Source organism: Polypterus senegalus, chromosome 7 (assembly GCF_016835505.1).
Source record: "Polypterus senegalus isolate Bchr_013 chromosome 7, ASM1683550v1, whole genome shotgun sequence".
NCBI classification, from domain to species: domain Eukaryota; kingdom Metazoa; phylum Chordata; class Cladistia; order Polypteriformes; family Polypteridae; genus Polypterus; species Polypterus senegalus.
The window spans coordinates 89,714,464-89,741,134 of NC_053160.1; the positions used below are offsets into that span (position 1 = coordinate 89,714,464).

The 26,671-nt window shown below is 37.9% G+C and overlaps 1 protein-coding gene across 2 annotated transcripts in view; it reads left to right on the plus strand.

The window, feature by feature from the left end:
* The window catches only part of snx2 (sorting nexin 2), a 129,875-nt gene that overhangs the window by 83,202 nt on the left and 20,002 nt on the right, over window positions 1-26,671 (plus strand). For both annotated transcript variants that reach the window (XM_039759003.1, XM_039759004.1), the window contains exons 7-10: window positions 4,113-4,191; window positions 7,571-7,646; window positions 20,633-20,746; window positions 21,006-21,099. In XM_039759003.1, the coding sequence (XP_039614937.1) occupies window positions 4,113-4,191; window positions 7,571-7,646; window positions 20,633-20,746; window positions 21,006-21,099 (363 nt within the window). The remainder of the gene's footprint in view (window positions 1-4,112; window positions 4,192-7,570; window positions 7,647-20,632; window positions 20,747-21,005; window positions 21,100-26,671) is intronic.

Here is a 26,671-nt window from a genome sequence, read left to right on the forward strand (position 1 = left end):
AACCCTATTGTTTTTTTTATTTAAAAAAAAAAAACAAGTAAAAACATTAAAGCTGTGAGTACAGATGTATTCATCCCCCTTGTAATGAAACCCCTAAATAAGATCTGGTCCAACCAAATACCTTCAGAAATCATATAATTAGTTGATTAGGGTATACCTGTGTGCAAAAAGTGTCACATGATCTGTCACCTGATGTCTGTATAAATAAACCTATTCTGAAAGGACTCTTGACTCTGCAACACCACTAAGCAAACAACATGAAGACCGAGGAGCACTCCAAACAGGTCAGAGAGAAATTGTGGGGAGGTAAAGGTCAGGGTGGGGTTATAAAATCATCTCTCAAACTCTGAATATCCCACCATTAAATCTGTTATAATAAAATGGAAATAATATGGAACCACTACAAACTTGACAAGATAAGGCTGCCCACCAAAACTCACAGACCAGGCAAAGAGTGGCCAGAAAAAAAGCCATTGCTTATTGGAAAAAAATAAGAAAACATATTTGCTGTTTGCCCAGCAGCATTTAGCGAACTCCACAGACACATGGAAGAAAGTTCTTTGGTCAGATGAGACTAAAATTAAACTTTTTGGCCATCAAGGGAAATGCCATGTGTGGCACTAACCCAATAACTTCCATCCCCCAAGAACACTATTCCCACAGTAAAGCATGGTGGTGGCATCATTAGCTGTGAGGATGTTTTTCATCAGCAGCAGGAAGAAAACTGGACAGGACTGAAGAAAAGATGGATGGCACTAAATACAGGGCAATTCCTGATGAAAACCTGTTTCAGTCTGCCAGAGATCTGAGACTGGGATGAAGGCTGACCTTCTGGCTGGAGAATACCTCTAAAAATACAGATAATGCTACACTGAAGTGGCTTAAAGGGAAACATTTAAAGGTAAATTTATGGCAAAGAATTTCTGAATCTGAGATGAAAAAACAAGAAAACCTCAGGAGCTGTTTCAAACAGATATAGAAGTTAATTACTGATAAAATGAAATACTCAAACTTCAAGAAAGATTTCCAGCCCTGCTTTATAAGAGGAAGTATAGTAGTTGGCAGGACAGTATCTATATATATAATTCACTAAGGCAAGACAACCATGGAAAGCGGCATGAATTCACTAAGCCGCCGACAAGTGAGACACCTATGGCGCACGCAGGAAGGAGCCACGCCCACCAACTCCAAGACCATTGGATACGACGACAACTCACAGAGCCACCCACCAACTCGGACGCGACGACACAAAAAATCCAGCGTCATTTATATTCGTCTGTCGTAGAGGTCACATGCAGCTCCGACCCACGTTGATTGTTAATAGAGGCATGTTTCTCGCGGAGGTGAATCGCCATATGCGGCGTGTAAAACTGTTTGCGAGGGGTATCCCATGGGATCCTTAAAACGTTACTTTACAACTGAGGTTAAAACACAATGAAGTGAGCAGTCTTTAAAAAATGAGTTTTCGGTTACAACGCACGACCGCGTGCACTATAGCAAACTGTTTTACACGCTACATACAGCAATTCGCATCCGCAACAAACATGCGTCTTCATAGATACTCCTGCACTTTGTACACACCCCCCTCCCACCGTGGTCAGGTGTCTTGGTGGATTATATATAGAAAGGCAGCCAAAACCGCACAGAGCAATGAAAAGTCTATGTGAGTCACAGGTGCATCTGGACTGTACAAAGACTCGAGTGACGAGTTGGAGGTGGGCACATGAGCAGGCAGTGTATACTGAACGAGAAACCAGCAGACTAGCATGACGGAGGGAGCGGAGTGGATGTCCTTCTCCTCTCCTCCCGTTCCACCCTGAGCGCGCGACGACGATTGTGTGTTGGTTCGTTCCGTGCATTGGTTAAAACCCAGTGAAGGAAGCAGTCTTTAAAAACCAATAAGCCCTGTGCTTCTGTTTCATTACCGTCTCACCTGCTTCACCAATGCAGGCCCCGCAACAGGCGATCCGGCAGCGTCATTCCCATGACCCGCCGGGCAGCCAACCGGGTAACCAAAGTCTTTGGGTTCAGGGGGGAGTATGGTTACAAAGCTGAAACTTAAAGGAATTGACAGAAGGACACCACCAGGTGTGGAGCCTTTCGCTTCATTTGACTCAACGCAGGAAACCTCACCCGGCCCGGACACGGACAGGATTGACAGATTGATAGCTCTTTCTCGATTCTGTGGGTGGTGGTGCATGGCAGTTCTTAGTTGTTGGAGCGATTTGGCTGGTTATTTCCGAAACGAACGAGACTCCCCCCTGCTAAATAGTTACACGACCCAACAGCGGTCAGCGTCCAAATTCTTAGAGGGACAAGTGGCTTTCAGCCACGTGAGATTGAGCATTAACAGGTCTGTGATGCACTTGTATGTCCGATACTGCACATGCACTACACTGAATGGATTAACGTGTGTCTACCCGGCGCAGGGAGGCCGTTGAACCCCGTTTGTGATGGAGACCGTGGCTTCCAATTGTTCCCCACGAACGAGAAATTCCCAGTGCGTGCGGGTCATACGCTCGCACTGATTACGTCCCTGCCCTTTGTAAAGCCCCCATGGTGGGTGACTTGGTGGATTATATATAAAAAAGCAGCCGGAACCGCAAAGAACAATGAAAAATCAATGTGGAAACCGACTGAGGCGGTGTTTGGAAAATTAACAGTCAACGTGACTCACAGGTGCGTGTGGACTGTACACAGGCAGCGACTCAGGTAGGGAGTTGGGGGCGGACACATAAGCGGGCAGTGCGTACTGAACGAGCGCCATTCAACCCCGTCCTTTGCTTTGGAGGGAGAAAGCGCGACGGCGCTCCTCCGGTTTTCAGTCACGGACAATTATATGTCAGTTCGTAGCATGCATTGTTGCAATGTTACTTTTCTTGGTGGTTTATTAAATTACGGATTTTTCAAATGTTTATTTTTTCCTCTGTGCTTAAAAATCATTTAAAAAGCGGCCTGATTATGTGGCGTATGCTACGCCGCGGGTTGGCTAGTAAAAATTAATTGAGTAATTGAGTGTCTATTCATTCATTTGTGAATGTCCATTATTATTTTATGAAGCCTTATAAAAGTGGTTACAATCACTTGATGACTAATCATGCTGTTTCCTGATGACATTGTACTGTGTAGCACCAGAATAGTGGAAGTGGAGAAGAAGGTGGAAGAATGGAGAAGGGTTTTGACAAATACAGGTTTGAAAATAAGTATGAAGAAGAAAGATTATATGAGATTTAAGGATGATCTGGATTCAGAAGTTAACATGCAGGGAGAGCTATTAAAAAAGTGGATATATTTAAATATAGTGGTAACCCAAGATAGAAAATTAGATGCAGAGATAGCCAAAAAAGTGCAGTGAGGATGGAACAACTGGAAGAAGGTATCAGGAATATTGTATGATCAAAGAATTAAGGTGAAGGTTAAGGTAAGCTTTTTAAGACAGTGGTAAGACCATTAATGATATATGAAGCTAAGACAAGGGCAGTAAAGGGAGTGCAGGAGAAGAAACTAGATGTGGTAGAAATGAGAATGTTGAGATGTGTGGAGTTACAAAATGGACAGAATATCCATCCATCCATTATCCATCCCGCTATATCCTAACTACAGGGTCACGGGGGTCTGCTGGAGCCAATCATGGACAGAATAAGAAGAAAATCACAGAGATACAACACAAATGGGAGGGATATCTTTGAAAGTACAGGAAAGTAGGTTGAAGTGGTATGAACATGTGATGAGACAAGACAAAGAATACACGGGCAAAAGACTGATGAGAAGAGGAAGTGAGGAAGGCCAAACTAGAGGTGGATGGATAGAGTAAAAGATTATTTGAAGGAAAAGAGTCTGACTGTAGAGGAGGTGCAAGGCCGAGCTGTATTGAGAAAATTGATCAAGAACATCGACCCCACACAGAAGTGGGAACAGCTGAAGCGGAAGAAGAAGAAGATGAAGAAGAAAGCTGATTTGTTTCTTATTTTGATGGCTCATTCGCCAATTTTTACATTTCATTATTACCTTATAGCTTGTATATCCTATAAACACAGTTTTTTATCTAATTAAATAAGTTGGATTTAATAAGGTGCCATTGTGAAATAAACCTATAATATGATTAATTATAGGCATGACAAAGGTCAAAGTCGGCAAAGAAGATCCCTCATCTGCAGAGTTTGTTGAAAAACGCAGATCAGCTTTAGAAAGGTAAATAGTTAAAATATTAGTTTAGCTAATAATCATTTTGCTTCAAAAATGTGTAATTTGTTTGTATGTATTTTCATTTATTATAAAATTTATCTACTGAAGTTTTCTAAGTTGCCACAATTTCTTTTACAATATTTTATTATACATTATTTTTGTCAATTAAAGAAATCTTAGATTTTCTTACATTGCACAGCTCACATAAGGGAAGATAGAATCAGACCTGCAGCAAAAGAAAGGTTTACTTATGACTGTGTTCTGCATTTGCAACAGTCCTGAGCAGAAACCATTATGCTGAAAAGTATGGCCTTTTTAAGGACTAGAGTAATAGAGAGAGCTCTAGCCTAGTTGTTTTGTAGTTTTAGGGAGGCACCCCTGACTCAGAAAATACCTTTACCAAGAGGACCATTTGGAATCAAGAGAGTTGGGTCAAAATCTTATGTGTTGGGATGAAGAGGATCCACAGTAGAGAGTTTTAATTAGAGGTGAGAAGAAAACAGATTTGGCCAAGTAATATACAGTAGCCTCCTTAACCTGACACTGCATGAAAACATTCTGTCACAGAAGGCCGACAGTAGCAGCAGATTTTGATTACGATTTCACTTTTATTTATGTTTTAAGTTTTATCTTATCTTTATTAATCCATCTATTGTGTGTGATTCTACTAGAATTAAATGCATATGCTCTTGTAAATAGAGATTTGTTGGCTTTATTATGAGGATATGGAGAGATGATGTGGTGTGCTCTTCCATTTGAAGAATGATTAAACAGATACATAAACCATAATTTTCTAGGAAATTTTAAATTTATGCTCTCTCTCATGTTCTGAATTTTATTTGATAGATAGGGTAACAGTTAGAATTGCACTATATATACTAATCGGAGTATAAATGCATCTTTTGCAGTGCAGTGTAAGTGAGTAAAACATTCCAAGTAAAAAGTTAAAGTGAATATCAAAATCACAGGATTGTTTGTAATACTTTGTAGGCGCATATGCTAGGTAGAGATATTAAAATCCACGAAATTTGATAAATGTTTTGTGTAAAGGATTATAAATGTGTAAAAATGTCTATAGAATTATGAACTTAATGTCAGTTTACTCAAAATTGGCAGTGGAACAGGCAAACTTTATTGAACTGGATAAGACAGAGTACAGCAGGTCTTAGTTTACTAGTATGTGCATTCACCATCCATTACAGCAAATGCCTAGAAATAAATTACCCATTTAAAGAAGGGCTACATTTACAAATATTTCCAATTTCAGTGTTAATTCAAGGGCAGAAAAGCTACAGTCCCCAAATATTAGTTTATTTTTATTTGATGTTGTAATTAAAACACACAATTTACATAAAAGTTAAATACATAATTGGGGGCACTGTTAACCATTTGCTAGCACACGAGATAGTAAACCATTCTTCTGTACAGCGGGATTCTGCAATATTTTAAAAACTAATAATTTTTTTGATCAACATACTGCTCTGCATATTACCACTGTAATCATGTGCCTGTAAGCAAAAAAAGCAGTCCATGTGTAATATACATTAAGTTTAATTCTGTTTCCTCACAATTAGATAAATAAGACAAAATGAATGGAATTCAAATACATAATAAACCTTGGACAGAATTTACTTGTAATAAAAACAATATGCAAGTCCTGGAACAGTAGTGTCTGTTTGCACAATGTGAGCTTTAAGTTTATGTAAAACTCTTCACCATAAAGAGCATTCTTGTTCTGGTCTTTTACCGTAGAAAGGTTAAGCAACAAAATATTAGATGAATGATTATCACTGAACTCAAGGGTTTCATAGCTGACAGAGCTTTAGCTCTTTAGTTTTTAGTAGACAAAGCAGTATTAGATTCATCCTTTTGACAGCAATTTGTGACACGAATGGTATTTTGTCTGCTTGTGATCCACTGACGTATTCTTGTTTTGTGCATTCTGATGCATTGAATAAAAAATTAAACATAAGTGAGAGTTTGACATTTCTTTGCCCTTTTTATAATCTCATTGATTGACTTGAAGGTCAGAGTTGTTAATAGCAGGGCTGTTGATGTCAAGTTTGAGACTTCAGCTGAGAAGAACTGACTTCTGAGTTAAGAAATTTCACAAGAAGGGAAATAAAACCTTGCCATTTGGCTTTTGTGTTTGATGTTATTTAACATGTCAAGCGAAAAGTTTTTAATTGCAGAGGATAAAATAGTTTGTGTGTTTAGAAAATATATACTATAAAGTGCTCATTTCTTTGTAAACGATTCTTGATTTTTTTTTCAGTATTTTAATGTTGTTATTTATTATTATGATCTAGATGCTTAAAGATTAAAATTAAATATCTATTGATGGCAGCAATTTATCCATACTGTAGCAAATATCCAATGCCCATTCACACTACTGGATGTAATAAGGTTTATAAGGTTATTAGTGTCACATGTAGAGAGTACAGTGAATTTCTTAGTTTCATGTGCTAATCAACATGCAACACATCATCACGTCTGATTAGTGAGTACAGCTGCCTTACCTCAAAACTTCTGTCTACCTTAGCCTGACCAATCTCAGAACACATTTGTCATAACCTAGCAGCATTTTTAGAATCAATACTAATCAAGCTAATATATCTGCACAGTTAATAAAACACATTGTAATACTTACTGCAGATGCCAACATTTTAACAAGTCAGTAAGTAAATAGCAGGGTAAATAAACATTTTACTCTAAAATGAAGCAGATGATCCTTGTTATTTTTTTGGTTTCACTAGTAATGGATCTGATGAGGTAATAAAAGGGCAGTATGGCTGCACAATCAATAATGTTGTTATTTTGCAGTGTATGGAGTTTACATTTTTTTTGTGTTCCTTAATTTTTCTAAAGCTTTCTCTACACAGTCTAAAACAAATTGTTGTGGAGATCTGATAAATCTAAATAAACCAAATATGACGGAGTATAGGTGCTTAATAATAAATACTTATACTGGTGTCCCATCCTTGCTTATTTTTACATTGCATTCATTGCTTGCATGCGACTGGCATTGGAAAAAAAATTTTAAAAAAAGATTCAAAATAATAATGGAGAGTTAACAATTAGTAGTCTAACAAAGCACTTTCAAATAGGAAGAACAAAAGATATGTAAGGTTTGGCTTTTGCTTCAATATAATATTCTGTAGTAGCCCAAATATGATTTTCTAGCTTGTGATATTTGAAAATGTTTGCATGAGATATCTCAAACGTGTTAGAATTTTGTGACTTTTTGAGTCAGCATTTTCATTTATAAAATATTGAGTAAATAATTCATTGCCTCAGGAAAAAAATGTCTTTCATTAGCTGAATATTATATTTATTTCGCATATAAAGGAATTTCCTATAAGTTTTTTTTTTTTTGCTTTTTTAGGTACCTAGAAAGAACAGTTAAACATCCTACTTTGTTGCAAGATCCTGATGTGCAACAGTTCTTGGAAAGCTCAGAGGTTTGTACTTAATATTTGCTAAAATATAATGTGCAAGTCATAGTAAGATAAAGACAACCTATACAAGGCTATAAATAGAAATATGACATTTTAAGTGAAAATGATACATTTGTGTGAAGGAATTTCTTAACGCATTAGTAATTGGAACAATATTCATGAAAATATTAAAGCAAAAGTATATATATTTACTGTATTATTTCAATAAATTAAATTCAATATATTGTTTAGTGAAAGAATATGTTTTTAATTTAAAGATTTGTTTGTGCTTAATACCAGAAAAAACTGATTTACATATTAATGAAGTGCAGAACAAATTATTACAACTACAGTAGAAAAAAGATTTGTTTGCAGTAACAAGAGCCAAAGCTGTGTTTACATACTTAGAATTAATTTAAGTCTCTTCATCATGGGCACTGACTACTTTGAGCGGTTGTTCAAAGCTGATCCTCCAGCTAGGACGTTGGATATCTCTGGGTCCACGGTTCTTGAGGCTGAACCTCCAATTAGCTGTGAACCACCCAATCTCACTGAGATTGCACAGGTGGTGAACCAGCTGAGGGGGGGAAAGGCTGCAGGAATCTGTGGTATCCGGGGTGAACTTCTCCAGGCTGGTGGTAAGGCTGTCCTCCTGGCATTGCAAGCAATCTTTGCTTCCATTTGGGAGACTGGCATCATCCCAACTGACTGGAAAACAGGACTTGTCGTCCGTATCTGGAAAGGGAAGGGTGATTGCCTGGATTGCAGCAACTACAGGGGGATAACACTGCTCTCGGTGCCAGGTAAGTTTCTTGCTAGGGTCGTCCTCAATAGGATTTGTGATCACTTGCTCGCCTACCATCTGGTTTTACGCCTAAGTAGTCTACCATCGACCGCATCCTGGCACTGAGGGTACTCATGGAGCGCAAACGTGAATATCGGCAGAGTTTCTTTGCAGCCTTTCTCGATTTTCGTAACGCGTTCAAATCAGTTGATTGAGCTTCCCTGTGGGACATCCTGAGGATTCGCGGGATCTCCTCAGGTTGCTGGATATCATGGCCGGCCTGTACACTGGTACTGTGAATGCTGTGCAGAGTGGAGGCAGAACCTCTGTGTTTTTCCCAGTTGATTCTGGGGTTTGTCATGGGTGTGTTGTTGCTCCTACTCTGTTCAATGCTTGTATGGACTGGGTGTTGGGCAGGGTCGTGGGGTCCAGCAGCTGTGGGGCATCTGTTGGTGAAGAAAGATTCACGGATCTTGACTTTGCTGACGATTGGGAGAACATGGGGGGTCATGAAGTCACTAGAAAGGGGAGTGTGGCGCTTCCGATATCTATGCAAAAGGACGGAGGTCCATGTCTTTATAGAGTCCTGGTGCTTCCTGTCTTGCTATATGGTTGTGAGACATGGATGCTATCCAGTGACCTGAGACGAAGACTGGACTCCTTTGGTACTGTGTCTCTCCGGAAAATCCTTGGGTACCATTGGTTTTACTTTGTGTCGAAAATGAGCAGTTGCTCATGGAGTCCCGAATAAGGCACATTAACTGCATTGTGAGGAAGCGTCAGTTACGGCACTACAGCGTGGCTCATTTCCCTGAGGCTGATCCAGCTTGTAAGATCCACATTGTTGGGACCTGAGTGGCTGGACCAGGCCAAGGGGTCGACCATGTAACACCTGGCTGCGGCAGATAGAGGGTCATTTCTGGAGGGCGGGACTGGACCGCGTGTCTGCCTGGGGGGTTGCCAACCGGGATCCTGAGTTGTTTCGTCATGTAGTGGGTGCGGCAACGCACTATACCAGTGCATGCCCCCCAACTTGACTTGAACTTGATTTGTTAGGAAAAAAATATGAAAAATTAATTTAAACATGAGATTGGTCTCGTCCGTTGCGAGAGATGGACGTTTGAAGTGGAGCTCCGCTAGCAGTGGTGTTATTTTTCATATTATCTGCTTACTATCTTGAGATATCCTGTATTTATTCAACTCGAGGGGCACTGCTACAGTATATGTAAGCATATATAAACATGGCCAACAAGAAAGAGGGTCCAATAGAACCGAAAATACAGCTGCATCCAAGCTAAGATCAGCAAGCCCTAGTTCAAGATACAGACTTTCAGAGACAGACCTGGATCAGATGGGTGAAAGTACAGACTCCTCGGGACCATGGTCCGCTACATCGTCGCCGGCTGAGAGTGAAAAGGGGAGCGAATGTACGATCGTGAGTGAAGCAGATCTCGATAGCTCGCCGATTGGAGAAGATCACCTGAAACTGGAAAAGGCCTTGCAGTCCGCGGTTTCAATTACTCCACGCGAGCCGGGAACAGCGGGGACACCGGCTACAATAGTGCCTGCTGCTTCACCTATGGTGCAAGAAAGCACAATTGAACTGTCTAAACTGAAGGTGATGTTCGCTGAGCACATGCAAGAGATAAAGAAAAGCGAGAAGGCAAATGAGAAGGCAAGGGTAAAGGCAAATGAGAAAGTAAGGGTAAAGGCAAATGAGAAACTGCGTCAGGAGCTGCAACAGGCAAATGAAAGTAAAATAAAGTCTTTAAAGATATGCTGGGAAAAATTGAAGAGCACATTCAGGAAAACTCGGTTAAACTGAGCATGTTTGCTGATCAACTGGAAGATGTCAAGGAGACATTCACGACTCGGATTGAAACAGACGAAAATTTAGCTGCCAGTGCAGAAGAAAAAGCAGTAAATGTCAGCTCTGAATGCAAAAACTTGGAGACAGACTGGCTGCTTTGGAAGATCGAAGAAGAAGGAATAATGTCAGAATTAAAGGTCTGGCTGAGAATCGAGAAAATCCAAACCCTGTGAAATTCACAGCTCAACTTTTTTCTAAAATAATTGGGGAGGACTTTAAAGCAGATTCTGAGATATCAGCGGCTTATCGCGTAAGCAGATCAAATACCGTTAGACCTAGATCTTTTATTATTCGCTTTGAAAGATTATCATTTAAGCTAGAGGTGATGGCACTTCTCAGACACAAGCAAGATATTATATATGAAAATAACCACATTCGTATCTTCCCTGACTTCTCTCCAGCAACAGCTACTAAACGCGCAGCCTTCTACAACATTAAACAGCTGTTACGGCAAGCCAACGTCAAATACAGCCTCTTGTATCCGGCCAAACTGAAAGTGGAATTGCAGGGTCAGTTCTATGTCTTTGCTAGCAAGGAAGAAGCAGAAAAGGAATTAAGAAAGCTGATCCCATGTCTATTCTGATACATAATAGTGAGTCATGGCCGTTAATGATATGGCAAGGATTAATAATCTACTGTCTGATCTAATTGTTTAAAATACGGGTTTTAATCATTATATATTCTCATTATTACTTATATTACTAGGGCTATCTGTTTATGTTTTATTGTGCTTAATTACTTTTTTTTTTTTTTTTTTTTTTTATTATCGGATTATTTTCTCTCTACCCTAAACGAGATTGTTCAACATCATACCCTTGGTTTATTGTTATTGTTATTATTGCATTAAGACTTATTCTGGACCACTTTCTAACACCATTCCCTGGGTTTATTATCTGGGTGTGTTATCTTAATACACTAAGATTGCTGAAGACTATATATATATTTAAGTGCACAGTTTTTAGACTATATTGGTAATAGATATCTCTATTTTTAACCCTAAAAGCGCCGCTGCATGGGGCTTGTTTTGCTTTGGACGTGCTCTGTCTCTGGGTATGTCAGAGGACTGGGACTGTGAAGTGGGTTTAGCCTCACTTGGGGAGGCAAAAGGGAGGTGGGGGTTAAGGGGAGAGAAAGAGAGCAGGCTTGATCTATACCTAATCTATCCTCTCAATCTTTATAATTATAACTATCAACGTAATAATAAGCTGCATGGCAACAACTCTTGGGGAAATAGGAAATTAAGGCTGAAGCTGTCTCACTTCCAGTTAAGACTATAAAATGACATCAAAAACTCAGAATCAGTGTCTCCATGATGGGACAGTTAACTTCGTAAGCTGGAATGTTAATGGCCTGAATCACGAATTAAAGAGAAAGAAAGTACTCTTCACCTAACAGGTCTAAATGCTAAAATAGTATTTTTACAGGAGACCCACTTACTAAGCAAGGATCAGTTCCGGCTGCAAAAGACTGGACTGGCCAAATGTTCCATTCTAGTTTTACAAAGAAAACTAGAGGTGTGGGAATTCTCATACATAGAACAGTACCATTTGTAGCATCAGATGTAGTATTGGATCCTGAAGGGAGATATGTAATGGTCATGGGAGACTTATCTAACTGTAAAATGATTTTGATAAATGTTTATGCACCTAATGTTGATGATAAGGAATTTATACAAAATTTATTTGCATCCATTCCCAATCTGAACACTCATAAAGTTATAATGGCTGGGGACTTTAATTGTGTTTTAAATCCACTTTTAGATAGGACTTCTCCACAGGGGAACGCATCTAACACCAAAAGATAATTACAAAGTTTATAACTGATCACAACTTATCAGACCCTGGAGGTTTTAAACCCAAATTCAAGAACATATTCTTTCTACTCACCAGTACATCATTGCTACTCAAGGATTGATTACTTCTTTATAGATAATAACTTCTTGCCTATGATTAAATCTTGCAAATACGATGCTATTGTTATTTCTGACCATGCACCTCTGATCTTAGAGCTAAAGTTACTAAGCCCCACACACTCACCAGATGGCATCTCAACCCGCTTCTATTAGCAGACGAGAATTGTACAGAATTTATATCCAAACAAATCAAATTCTTCTAGAGATAAATACATCCTCAGAGATCTCTGCAGGAATACTCTGGGAAACTCTTAAGGCCTTCTTAAGAGGACAGATTATCTCATATCTTTCCCACAGAAATAAATTAGAAACCAAGAAAGTAGCAGAGATAAAAAGAAATTACTAAAATAGATGAAGAACATGCCAGACTACCAAGCAAGACTTCAAGCATTCAGAACTAAACCTCTTGACAACTAAAGAAACTGAACAACTAATTTATAAATCCAGACATCTTTACTATGAACATGGAGAGAAAGCTAATAACAAGCAAGCAGTGCGCAATGCAATCTTAGTAATCACCAACGCGAACGGAGATAAAATCATCGACCACAAAAATATAATGCACACTTTCAGAGACTACTATAAATCCCTATATACTACTGAGTTTAAAGAAGACAATACACAATCTAATGCATTTCTGGATACATTACAGATACCACAAATAGACACTTTTAGTGTGGAGGAACTTGATAAACCTCTGGCGTTATCAGAATTACTAGATGCTATAAAGTCACTCCAAGGGGAAAGCAGCAGGCCCTGATGGCTACCCTGCAGAATTTTACAAGAAATTCTCCGCTCAGCTAGCTCTCCTCCTATTAGCAACATTTACAGAAGCCAGAGATAACCAACTCTTCCTCAAACCTTTCGCCAAGCACTAATCACTGTTTTCCAAAACAAAATAAGGACTTATTACAATGTGCATCATACAGACCAATTTCACTTCTGAATAATGACGTTAAAATACTCTCTAAAATCATAGCTAGAAGGATGGAGAAAGTGCTCCCTCGGTAATATCACAAGACCAAACTGGATTTATTAGGGGCCGACACTTATCTTCAAATCTTCGTAACTCAAACACCCCAGAAATATTATTATCATTGGATGCAGAAAAGCATTTGACATGATTGAATGGAAATACCTTTTTACTACATTGCAGAAATTTGAGTTTGGCCCGAACATTTGTGCATGGATTAAATTACTGTATACTAACCCAGAAGCTTCAGTTTGTATCAACAACACTTGCTGAGACTACTTTAAACTAGAACGTGGTACTAAACAAAGATGCCCCTTGTCACCACTACTTTTTGCAATTGCCATTGAACCACTGGCAATACATTGTCGAAATACTGATCAGATATAGGGGATTCTCAGAGAAGGACTGGAACAGAAAATTTCATTATATGCAGATGATATGGTACTGTATATATCGACCCAGAAAATTCTGTGCCTGCAGTCTTAAGCACTCACAGAATTTCAAAAGATCTCTGGTCTCAGAATTAATCTGAATAAAAGTGTACTCTTTCCAGTGAATTCTCAAGCATATAATATTAGATTAGACACCCTACCTTTTATCATTGCAGAACAGTTTAAATACCTAGGGGTAAACATCACAAGTAAACATAAAGCTCTTTATCAACAAAATTTCTCGTCTGCATGGAAAAATTAAACAAGACTTGCATAGATGGTCAACCCTTCATCTCACACTAGCTGGAAGAATTAACACTGTTAAGATGAATATTCTTCCTAAGCTCCTTTTTTATTTCAAAACATTCCAATATACATTAATAAATCATTCTTTAAGCAATTAGATTCAACAATAACCTCATTTATTTGGAATTCAAAACATCCACGCATCAAAGAGCGACCCTACAAAGACAAAAGGCAGAAGGCGGCATGGCTCTACCTAACTTCCAGTTTTATTACTGGGCAGCAAATATACAAGCGATAAGAACCTGGACACAAATAGAAGAACATACACAGGCTTGGTCTGCAATAGAAGTAAAATCCTGCAGTACTTCTTTATATTCCCTGCTCTGTGCTCCAATAAACACAAGTTATCGGCAATATACTAATAACCCAATTGTGCTCCACTCACTTAGAATCTGGAACCAATGTAGAAAGCATTTTAAGACGGAGAAGCTTCTATCTGTGGCACCTCTGCAAGAGAACCACCTCTTTCAACCTTCACAAACATATGCAGTTTTAATATCTGGAAAAAATTTGGAATTAACTTGCTTAGAGATCTTTATATAGACAACGTCTTTGCATCCTATGAACAATTACATTCCAAATTTAACATTCCAGCTACACATTTCTTTCACTATCTTCAAATCAGGAACTTTGTTAAACAGAACCTTCCAGATTTTCCTCATCTTGCACCCTCATCCATGCTGGAAAAAATATTGCTCAATCGCAAGGACTCAGACACCATCTCTACAATATATAAAATTATTTCAAAGATCCAAGAGGACACTGGGAAAAATATCTCTCAATTAATATATCAGAAAAGGAGTGGAAAATAGCAATACCGAGAATTCACTCAAGCTCCATATGTGCAAAGCAGAGAATTATACAACTCAAAATTATATATCGAGCACATCTGTCTCTCCAAAATGTTTCCAGGGCATGATCCAACCTGCGAACGCTGCAACCAAGTCCCAGCCTCACTGGGTCACATGTTCTGGGCCCTGCACCAAATTAACATTATTCTGGACCAAAATTTTTAATTACCTTTCAGACATCCTTGGTCTCACAATCCCTCCTAACCCATTAACAGCTGTGTTTGGGGTTCTTCCAGATGGCTTTAAAGTGGAGAAAGACAACAAATTGTGATTGCATTCACTACACTTTTGGCACGCAAACTTATTCTGCTAAACTGGAAGAATCCAAACTCTCCTCTTTTAAGTCAGTGGGAAACCGATGTGTTATACTATTTGAAATTGGAAATAATCAAATACTCAGTTAGAGGATCTATACAGACTTTTTTCAAAACATGGCAGGATCTAATTAGTAATATTTTAAAATAAGCTCTTAAAGCACAGAGGAAGCAATTATTTCCGTATTTCTCTGTCTTATGCAACCATCTCATCAAATTTATTAATTTAGGTATGTTTACAAGCCTTAAATTTCAAGCCGTTTGCCTTGCTCTCTCTCTCAGGGGTGGGGATCGATATGTTCTTAACTCAATTTTACTTTTTGTAAAAAATTGATTGATTTGTATGGATTGCAATAAAATTTATAAAAATTTTTTAAAAAATTAATTTAAACAATAAATTGATTAATAGAAGAAGATTTGCACTTTTGTCTTTGCTAATAACAATGTCAACACTGTGAAAACTTATTCTGCTTTCTTGTAACACCACCAACATATTACAATAAGGTTCTTTATTCCAGGCAATATAATAAAGAAAGCATATAGGATGTTATTTAGAGAGATATTAAAAACAGAAGAGAACCAAAATTTATTTTTATTATATATAGCGCAACAACAGCAGCATTTATTTATATAGCACATTTTCATACAAATAATGTAGTTCAAAGTGCTTTACAGGATGAAGAAAAGATAAATAAAAGACAAAGTAAGAATTAAAATGAGACAACACTAATTAAAATAGAATAAGAGTAATGTCCGATGGCCAGGGAGGACAGAAAAAAAAAAAACTCCAGACGGCCGGAGAGAAACAATAAAATCTGCAGGGGTTCCAGACCATGAGACCACCCAGCCCCCTCTGGGCATTCTACCTAACATAAATGAAACAGTCCTCTTTGTATTTAGGGTTCTCATGGAAGGACTTGATGATGATGGTCGTGTAGACTTCTGGCTTTTAAACCATCAATGTAGGAACATCATGGTGCTTTGATTAGGAGGTGGTGGTGCACCTCGCCACCACAGAAAACCGGGATAAGAAACAGTAGAGAGAGTAGGGGTTAGTACGGATTTTAGAGCCACAATGATTAGTTATTATAAATGATTAATTGAATATACAGAGTATCAGGTTTAAATTAAGGTGAAGTTATGAGAAAGCCATGTTAAAGTAATGTGTTTTCAGCAGTTTTTTAAAGTGCTCCACTGTATTAGCCTGGCGAATTCCTATTGGCAGGCTATTCCAGATGTTAGGTGTATAACAGCAGAAGGCCGCCTCACCACTTCTTTTAAGTTTTGCTCTTGGAATTCTTAGCAGACTCTCATTTGAGGATCTAAGGTTACAATTTAGAATATAGGGTGTCAGACATTCCAATATATAAGATGGAGCGAGATTATTTAAGGCTTTGTAAACCATATGCAGTATTTAAAGTCAATTCTGAAAGACACAGGTAACCAGTGTAATGACATCAAAACTGGAGAAATGTGCTTGGATTTTCTTTTCCTAGTTAGAATTCTAGCAGCTGCATTCTGCACTAGTTGCAGTCGATTCATGTCTTTTTTGGGTAGTCCTGAGAGGAGTGCCTACAGTAATCTAGACGACTGAAAACAAAAGCGTGAACTAATTTCTCAACATCTTTCAATGATATAAGAGGTCTAACTTTTGCTATGTTTCTTAAGTGAAAAAATGCTGTCCTAGTGGTCTGATTAATATGCGATTTAAAATTCAGGTTACGGTCAACAGTTACCCCTAAATTCTTTGCCTCTGTCTTGACTTTTAATCCTAATGCATCAAGTTTATTTCTAATAATCTCATTGTATCCATTATTGCCAATCACTAAAATTTCTGTTTTCTCTTTATTTAGCTTGAGAAAATTACTATTCATCCAATTAGAAACACACGTAAGACATTGTGTTAGTGAAATAACAATGTCTGGGTTATCAGGTGCAATTGATAAATACAGTTGTGTGTCATCAGCATAGCTGTGGTAGCTCACATTGTGCCCTGAGATAATCTGACCTAACAGAAGCATGTAGATCGAAAAGAGCAGCGGACCCAGGATAGAGCCTTGTGGAACACCATATAGAATATCATGTGTCTTTGAATTGTAATTACCACAACTAACAAAGAATTTTCTACCTGCCAGGTAGGATTCAAACCAATTTAAAACACTGCCAGAGAGGCCCACCCATTGACTAAGGCGATTTCTAAGAATGTTGTGATCAATGGGGTCAAATGCAGCATTCAGATCTAAGAGGATGAGAACAGATAAATCGCCTCTGCCTGCATTTACCCGCAAGTCATTTACTACTTTGAAGAGTGCAGTTTCTGTGTTGTGATTTGTTCTAAAACCTGACTGAAATTTATCAAGAATAGCATGTTTATTGAGGTGGTTATTTAACTGCATAATGACTGCCTTCTCTAAAATTTTACTTAAGAAAGGCAGGTTAGAAATGGGTCTAAAATTTTCAAAAGCAGAGGGGTCAAGATTATTTTTCTTGAGTAGGGGTTTAACTACAGCAGGCTTAAGACAGTCTTGGAAGACCCCCGTATCTAATGACGAGTTTACTATGTCAAGAATATAATCAATTAGCATGCCAGATACTTCTTTGAAAAAACTTGTTGGTATTGGATCAAGGATGCAAGTGGTGGGCCTCAGTTGAGAAATTATTTTTTGTAAATCTATCCTGGTGAAAGAATTTAATTTGCTTATAATGGAGTACTGGGGCTTAGGAGGATCCACAGTGTTGGGGAGATATACTATATTATTTCTAATATTAATTTTTTGATTGAAAAATACAGCAATACCCTCACATGTTTCACTGGAAGTATTTTGGAGGTATTCCTTTGTGTTACCTGGGTTAAGCAGATGATCAATCATAGAGAATAAGGGCATCTAGCTGATGTGTTCCAAATGTAGAGGCACCCTCAAAAATGTGTTACTAACTAATTATAAACAATTTCAAATTTCTGATCTTTAAGGCTACTATTTTTGTAGGACCATGTTTAATTTGCTTTGGGGTAGTTTGAACAGTGTATGGGAAATCCAATATTGGTAAACTTTGCACAAGATACATACCAACATAACAGTAAACCTTAAAGTAAAGGTTTACCACAGGGATGTCCAGTCTTGGTCCACTGTGGCTGCACATTTTTGCTGTCAATTCTTGTGGGCAATGGAATAAGCTATTTAATTAGGTGTTTTGTCCTTCTTTCTTGTCATCACTTTGTGGCATCAGAAATTACTACTGATGTTTATTTTACTTTTATGAGAAAATTAGCAATTATTTTAAAGAATTAGTTTCCCCAAATGTTTGAATGTTATTATATTAAAAATGTTCCCTGTATATAATGACGAAACCCTTGTGTAAAAATAGTTATCAGGTTTCCTAGCTTATTTTTGACAACCTATTTTTTGTTGTGCATTGTTAATAAAAATATATAGTTAAAACTCTAATAAAGAAAGTGAATGAAAAAATGTAGAACCTGATTGGGTCCCTGTATACTAAAGGTCTGGACAGTATTAAGCACTTTCTGAATTTCAAGCCATAAAATTTATAGCATTATTAAGTTTTAATATTTCAGACAAAGCTGGATGAGACATCTGATTAAATGACAAGTTATAGTAACAAGGTCTGATTATCAAATTAAGCAAATTCCGGCAACCTCTGGGGCCATCATGAACGATGATTAGAAAACTATGGATTACATTTAATATTTCACCCTATATGTTTTAAGAATTTTCTGTGTGCATCTCTTCAGCTTTTTTAATGCTTTCAAATGTTTTTGTAGTTTAAAGTTCAACTTTAAAAATTTTTTCTTTCATGTTCTCTGCATGTGTTATAACAGCATTTATCTATCTATCTGCCTCATTTTTACAGTCCATAGTCACACTAATCCAAAACCTATCTTGACTCATTCCCTTTATCACAATGGATGTAAGTCCAGAACCCATATCCATCATGGGTGATGCTTACACACATATGCCCATGTTCACTTCAACCAAACCATTTCTATGATGGTGTCTTAGAACTATAGGGGTTAAAATACTAAATAAAGGTATCTCAGAAGGGTTTACTCATTTTGTTTCAAACTCAGGTTCCACCAGTTGTTTCCATTGACGTCTTTGACTACCCTTGAAGTTGTCTTTTGCAGTGACCAGATCTATGACTCTCCTTTCTTAGCTGTAATATTTCTGCTGTGAAATGTTTCTTGTAAAAAGAAACCAGTATTCCTGAAAAAACCACAACACCTAACGCTGAGTAATCTTACAAATTTCACACATAAGAACCCTGAGGTTTGTGAGCGGAACTCTGCAGTGGTATCTGCTGTGCCACTATACTGGCTGTAAACAGTTACACTTTATAAACATTAAACACACAGTACTAGTTCTGATTCTTGTTTCAGAATTAAAACATTAATTTGAACACATATTCTAATTTGCTGATTTGAAATTCATGTATTTCCACAGCCACAGATTTTTGGATTATTTTCCTATGGAAAAAAAAATAGAATCAAATTGCACTTTTTTTAATTTGTTCTCATTTTAACATAGCTCTTTATGATATAATAGAATTTATTATACTTTTAGCATGCACCCCATGCTGACCTAATAAACTTTGTACTGTAGAAATATCTGTCCATTCTTTGAAGGCATTGCTATAACTTGTAGTTTCCTGCAATGTTATATTTCAGAAATGTACATCTGTATTCATTATCTTTCTTTACACCAACCATTTTTTAAATTTCATTTGTAATTGGCTTTCCTATGGGGAAAACGAGTCTTCATGGTCATTTCTACAGAGTATTGCTGAGGAGTGATGCTTTTATTGTTATGCTGATGTTTTCCAAACAGTCAGTACTAAAACACTTGCTGATTATAAATATAATCAGGCCATCAAGCCTAGTACTGTATAAGATCTGCCGGTGGAGCTGTCCTACTCTGTTATATCTGTGTGTTTCTTTGTAAATGATATATTTATGAATGCTTATAGCAGAGTTAAATTCAAATTAATAAGCCAGCATCAGCATAAAATAACAGTACTGAATTAAAATGCAATTGAATGCAAAATAAGTTTTTATCTAGTTTTGACATTTTCAGTATAAAAAATGGCTTTGAGCCCTATGTTAGATATGCAATAAATATTTGGCAAATTACATTAAATAACACATTTCAGGTAATGTTTGGAAACAGCAGTGGTTTACTGGCAAAAGAAAACTGCTAAAATTTGAAACTTACTGAAATTTAGGGTTTTAATGCATGTACAGTCATTTATCTGCTCCTGAAGTCCTTTAAAACTTTTGCTTTTCTAAATATAGTTTGACACACAGCAGTATTCATTCAATTGCCAAGAAATAAGGCAACCTAAATGGTGGGGGAATACAATTGAAAACCTTTTTTTAATGCCTTTCCTCTGAGAATTTAAGACATAAAGGTACAAAATTAAATGCTACAGTATTGAAATGTATGGGAATGGAGAAAACCCAACATCCTATGTACTATCTTTTTCCCTATGGTGTCCAGCTAAACCTCCAGCCAGTTAACCGGTTTGTTTGCCCTTATTTGTCATTTGATTCTAGCTGCCGAGAGCGGTTAGCACTCAGGCGCTGAGTGGAGCAGGAATATTGAGGATGGTAAACAAGGCCGCCGACGCTGTCAACAAAATGACAATCAAGATGAATGAATCGGATGCGGTAAGAGCTGAATTTTGGACTTGAATAATGAGATGAATTAATGAGTCTTTCCAATTGCATTCTAAGGTTGTGCCAATACAAAAAGGGATAGTAATTTGCTGAGTAGTTGGAAGTCCCATCTACATTAGCAGGCTATGGCTGTAGGCACAGTTAATTTGTTGATTTTTTTTTTTTTAAATCAAGAAACATACTTTGCTTGTGCAACCTACATTTGTAATGGTTTTCTTGTTTTAAATGAACTCCATTTTTCATTTTCCAGTGGTTTGAGGAAAAGCAGCAGCAATTCGAAAACCTTGACCAGCAGCTGAGGAAACTTCACACAAGCGTAGAGACTTTAGTGTGCCACAGGAAAGGTAAGAGAGTGAATGAAAGAAGTGAATGTTTCTCTTACAGAATTACCTGCGTGGGCTCGCACAGTAATGTAACATGGCTAATATTATATTATACTGAACATAAATGATCACTGTTAGTTTAATCTCATGTGAGTATATGATTTATGTATGCTAGTATGTGATTTAACTAAGTTTTAAGATTTATTTGCAGTTTTTAACACTAGAATCCCTGAAGCCTATGAAAAAAGTTGTTACCCTGGGCCACCTTAAATTTGCGTCTTTGTTTAGCAAATGTGTCAATGAGCACAAGTACCAAGCAGCCTGTTAATCCCCGTCCCCAAACCCACACACACACAAAGAACACAGCTCAATTCGTACAAAAAGTTCTTCCAGCTTAGGTCTGTTTATCTGGGTGTGAAATAAGTCTGGAACTGTATAGGGTAAATAATATATCGTTCTTTGGAACACATGCATTTCATGAGTGTTCCGTGTCTACAATGATCTGGTTAACACTAGCATCCCTGAAGCCTACAAAAAACTCATAATCTCAGGCCACCTGAAATTCCTTTGCATCTCTTCATTAATATCTTTTGTTTTGTAAATATGTTGATCAGTACAAGCAGCAAGCAGGATACTGTTGCACACCCCCTTCCCCAATGCCGTTTATCTGGGTGTGAGGTGCCTGGAGTTGTATAAGGTAAATAATGTATATCGTTTTTTGGAACACATGCATTTTATGAGTGTTTCGTTTCTACAATAATCTGTGTAGGCTAGGATGATAGGAAATGCGAGAAATGCAAGAGATGTTCAACACATACTACCTAATACAAACTTTTTTCATGTTATTGTACTAACAACAAAATTTTGATGAAGTGTATAATGTGTGAAGACTGAAGTCCAACTATAAAATAAACACTTTCACAAAAGGTACATGTATAACAAAACAATTGTGCTACTATTCAAAAGTATAACCGAAGAAAAAGAAATCGGGTTAGGGTAGGACGCTGATACGACTGCTTGGATTGTGCAGCAGTAAGAGCTGCTGATTCATAATCAAGAGATTGCCAGTTCGACTCTAACCAAAATTACACTTTTGAGTAGTGAGCTGCTCTTATTGTTATTATTACACAATAAAAACATACAGTACATTTGATTTGAATATGTAACAGTTGGTGTAAATTTATGGTACTTGTAACGGTTAGCGTTTTTTTATTATTCAACTTTATTCTCTCAATCATATTCACGCTCCCCCCGATCTGACACTGTTAGTTTTCAAGTAAAGATGTACTACACATAAGAATAACGCAGCTGCACCAGCTGTAAAGGTGAAAGATGACACCGTTCGGATGCAGCAAGAGGTCGAGAGTTGTCCTGCCACTGAATCTGCCACACACATCCTTCAATGAAACAGCAGGGCCTACAGAGCTTGCCAAGGTATCGTGTAAAGTTCTGTTTGTGATTATGTTTTTTGGTGGTCTTTATATAAAAAAAACATTTACATGTTGCTTACATAAAAGCCACTTTAAATAATGTCTACCTATATTTATTTACTTATCTTCTTAAAGCGTAAAGTCACAGGTAGACTGCAGAGCTCCCTGTGTTTGATTGACATAGGCTTGCTGACAAGTACATGTTCAAAAGATAAGTAAAAAGTGGCCCGAGATTGCAACTTTTTTTGTAGGCTTCAGGGATTCTAGTGTTAATAGAAAGCTTGTGTATTAGGTTAAACAGCTAAAAATGCGTAAAGAGGATTGTAAACACCTGACATAGTCCAGAAACTGGGACAAGAATAAACACAACAAAAATAAATAATAACTCTGTTCAATGCGTGTATGGACTGGGTGTTGGGCAAGGTCGTTTGGGCCCAGCAGCTGTGGGGTATCTGTTGGTGAAGAAAGATTCACGGATCTTGACTTTGCTGACGATATTATGATCTTCGCGGAGTCATTGGAGGCCCTGATTGGGGCGCTCGAGAGACTGAGCGAGGAGTCTGAGTGTCTGGGCTTGTGAATATCCTGGATAAAAACCAAGATCCAGGCTTTTAATGACTTCTTGGGCGTAGCCATCAGCAGTGTGTCTGTTTGCGGAGGGAGTGTCGACCTTGTCGAGAAGCTTACTTACATTGGCAGTGACATTTATGTTTCTGGTGACTCTTCCTGAAGTCAGTAGACTGATTGGGAGAGCATGGGGGGTCATGAGGTCGCTGGAAAGGGGTGAGTGGCGCTTCCGATATCTATGCAAAAGGACGAAGGTCCATGTCTTTATAGGGTCCTGGTGCTTCCTGTCTTGCTATATGGTTGTGAGACATGGATGCTATACAGTGACCTGAGATGAAGACTGGACTCCTTTGGTACTGTGTCTCTCTGGAAAATCCTTGGGTACCATTGGTTTGACTTTGTGTCAAATGAGCAGTTGCTCAGGGAGTCTCGAATTAGGCACATTACTTGCATTGTGAGGGAGCGTCAGTTACGGCACTATGGCCATGTATCGCATTTCCCCGAGGGTAATCCGGCTCGTAAGATCCTCATTGTTGGGTACCTGAGTGGCTGGACCAGGCCAAGGGGTCACCCACGTAACACCTGGCTGTGGCAGATAGAAGGTCATTTCTGGAGGGTGGGACTGGACCGTGTGTCTTCCTGGGTGGTTGCAAACCGTCATCCCGAGTTGTGTCGTCGTCTACTGTACTAATGCATGCTCCCCAACTTGACTTGACTTGTTTTGTTAATCCAAGTACATAAATGGGATTAAAAAAACATGGCTGACACTGTACATGGCTGTATATGTAGTTCTTAACACAGGGTTATGTCCTTTGTTCCTTCTTGGTTATGAAACTACTACAGCTGATAGAAAGAACACAGATGTTATTAATGCATGTACCTTATAAGAGTGAATTCAGTCGTGCAGCATACATTTTGTAGCCTTTAGTATTGTAAATTAAAAAATAGTAAAAGCTCTACAAGCAACATGTCAGCTAGTAGAATAATACTTTAATCATTATTAGAGTGCATCTGTAGAAAATGGAAATTCTGTATTATCTAAAATTTTAATGCTAATTTGCAATATACACTAACACATTGCTACTTGGGGATTTTTCACAGCAAATATTAAAAAACTATTGCTGTGTTCATATCTAGGTCCAAATATGAAAAAACTCTAAAATGTGTAGCAGATAAAACTCTAGGCAACTGTTCATCTGGCAAACACACTTGTACATGTGAAAGTTATCGTTATACTTTGTTATCAGCACTGAAGTGTTTAGCTCCAAGTGATAATTAGAACAGTTATATTCAATTAAGTGAACCTTCATGTATACAGTTATCTACCTCTTTAACTTTTCTTATCAGACCAAATATCTACATGTATCCTAATGAACAATATATTAAACATGTTAGCTTAGAGTTGATCACTTATATCCATTTCACAGCTGAAAGAGCTGTGTATTAGGACAGGAGTCAATTTTACTGCTGGGTGAATGTGCTGCATCACAAGAGCTGGCATTTTTCAAGATTAAGATGAAAGGTGACAGTTTTTTTTAAGCATTTTACAGTGCTACTGTACATGCTTTTCCACGGGGAACATTGGTTTTGTTTTCTCCCCATTGGGTTTCACTTTCTTTCTTTATTTCAGCATTTAATAAGCCACTGTGGCCTTGTTGACTTTTTAGAGTTTAGCATACAGCTAACAATCTTATGCTGCTTGGAAGAGAACACTAAATTTGGACTGCCCTGGGACATATCTTTTCAAAGATTTTTTTTTTTTTACAAGTGTTATATATGAGACAAGCGGCTGAATTTTCACAGGACATGGTTATGAAGAGTGCATTATAAGAAAAACAGCACTGTCTGGCTTTTTAAATGTAAAACCTATTGCATTGCACTGTGCATGGTATTGAAACATTTATACATTTGAGATTTTCAGAGAAAATCACACTTTTGTTGTATATTGTTTCTTTATGCACACTGCCTAACCAGTGATACATAGTCATAAAGCACTGCTTGTGGTCTGTGCCAGAAGGCTTTAAATGATTGTATTTTACTTTTAAATTTATTTATGCAATATAGTGTTGTCAATAGGAACAAACAAGTTACCAATATTATGTATAATCAAGGCAGTCTGAATCTTATTCTGATAATTTGATAACGGAGTTTACAGACTGGAATCAAATTCAGTAGAATTTTAACACTGTCAGAAATGATAGTACGACATCTGACTGATCCAGATCCATATTGCTTCATGAAAAGAAATGCTTTGATCCTGATAGAGACAATTTCCACAACGTTCGAAAATTAATGCAGTTTATCAGAGACACTTAATGTGTTATTCCACAATTTTTAATTGTTCTAAGCAGGCTGTCCTTTTTTATATTGTGAGCTCGGGTCTGAACACCATCAGACCAACACCAGCACTTAGCCAAACACACGTTTATTAAACACCAAATAAGTCCCACACAGCACACAGTGCCCCCAGCACGAATCACCCTCTCCATGGGCTGCCTTTCCTCTCCTCATGGGAGCTTCGTCCTGCTCCCACTCCCCACTCTAGCTCCCTGATTGGAGTGAGGCGTCCCCTTTTATTCCCACCCGAATGTGCTCCAGGTGCCTGATGACACTCTTCCGGCAGCACTTCCTGGTGTGGTGGAAGTGCTGCCCTTGCGCCCAGAAGCACTCCGGGTGTCTTTGGAAGGTCCTTCCTCCACCCTCCCAGGTGTGGCAGAAGTGCCGATCTCATGGGGCTACATGAAGCTCGCGGCGCCCCTTGGTGGTGGCCATGGGCTCCATTGGGCTTGAGCCTCCTTGCTCCTTCCCCGTGGTCCCCTCAACATCCAGGGCAGTTGCCCACTCATGGCCCAGGGGACGTATAGACCACCTCCCGGTCCTTCCAGGCTTCCCGGCTTAGTGAACCCCAGCCTCCTGTGACAACATGCAGTAGTTTCTTGCATGTTTCTGAGCTGTGTGAACATTTAGTCTCTGCATGGATTTCTTTCAACTTTGAATAATTTATATATAGTATGTTGTATAAAGTCTGTAGATGCATACCATGCTTTTGCTGACACTGTTTTGTCAAACTGATGAATTCTTTTTGAGAAAGTCTCCACATTTCGTATATGATTAAAGAATGAATTATCTTTTGTAGACCAGTAGTTTGCACAGTACGCACTCAATGTTACAGCACATTGAAATCAAAGTTGACAATTTTATTATAAACACAAGTTAATCCAATTTTAGGTGAAATATGACACGAATGAATATGACATGAAAGTATGGAATGTCAACATTTATTTATGGGTATTTTCATTGATATATGCATTACAATTATAGATCAATTATGTTTGTATTCCATCCTTATTTCAGGTTAGTACATCTCTCTCTTTCTTTATGCCAGTTTAATGGAGATAACTATTAAGAAAAACTGTTTCTTACTAATGTGTTGAAGAGGGCATATCCAATATTTTTCCCCTCTTGTCTCTGCCTTTGAAGTCATTAGCCCTAAATTAACATAAAACTAAGACATGTCCATGAAAGAAAAATAAAACAATTGAAATAATAAAAGTATAACTCAATATTTGAATACAACATAAAAATCTTTAGTGTAC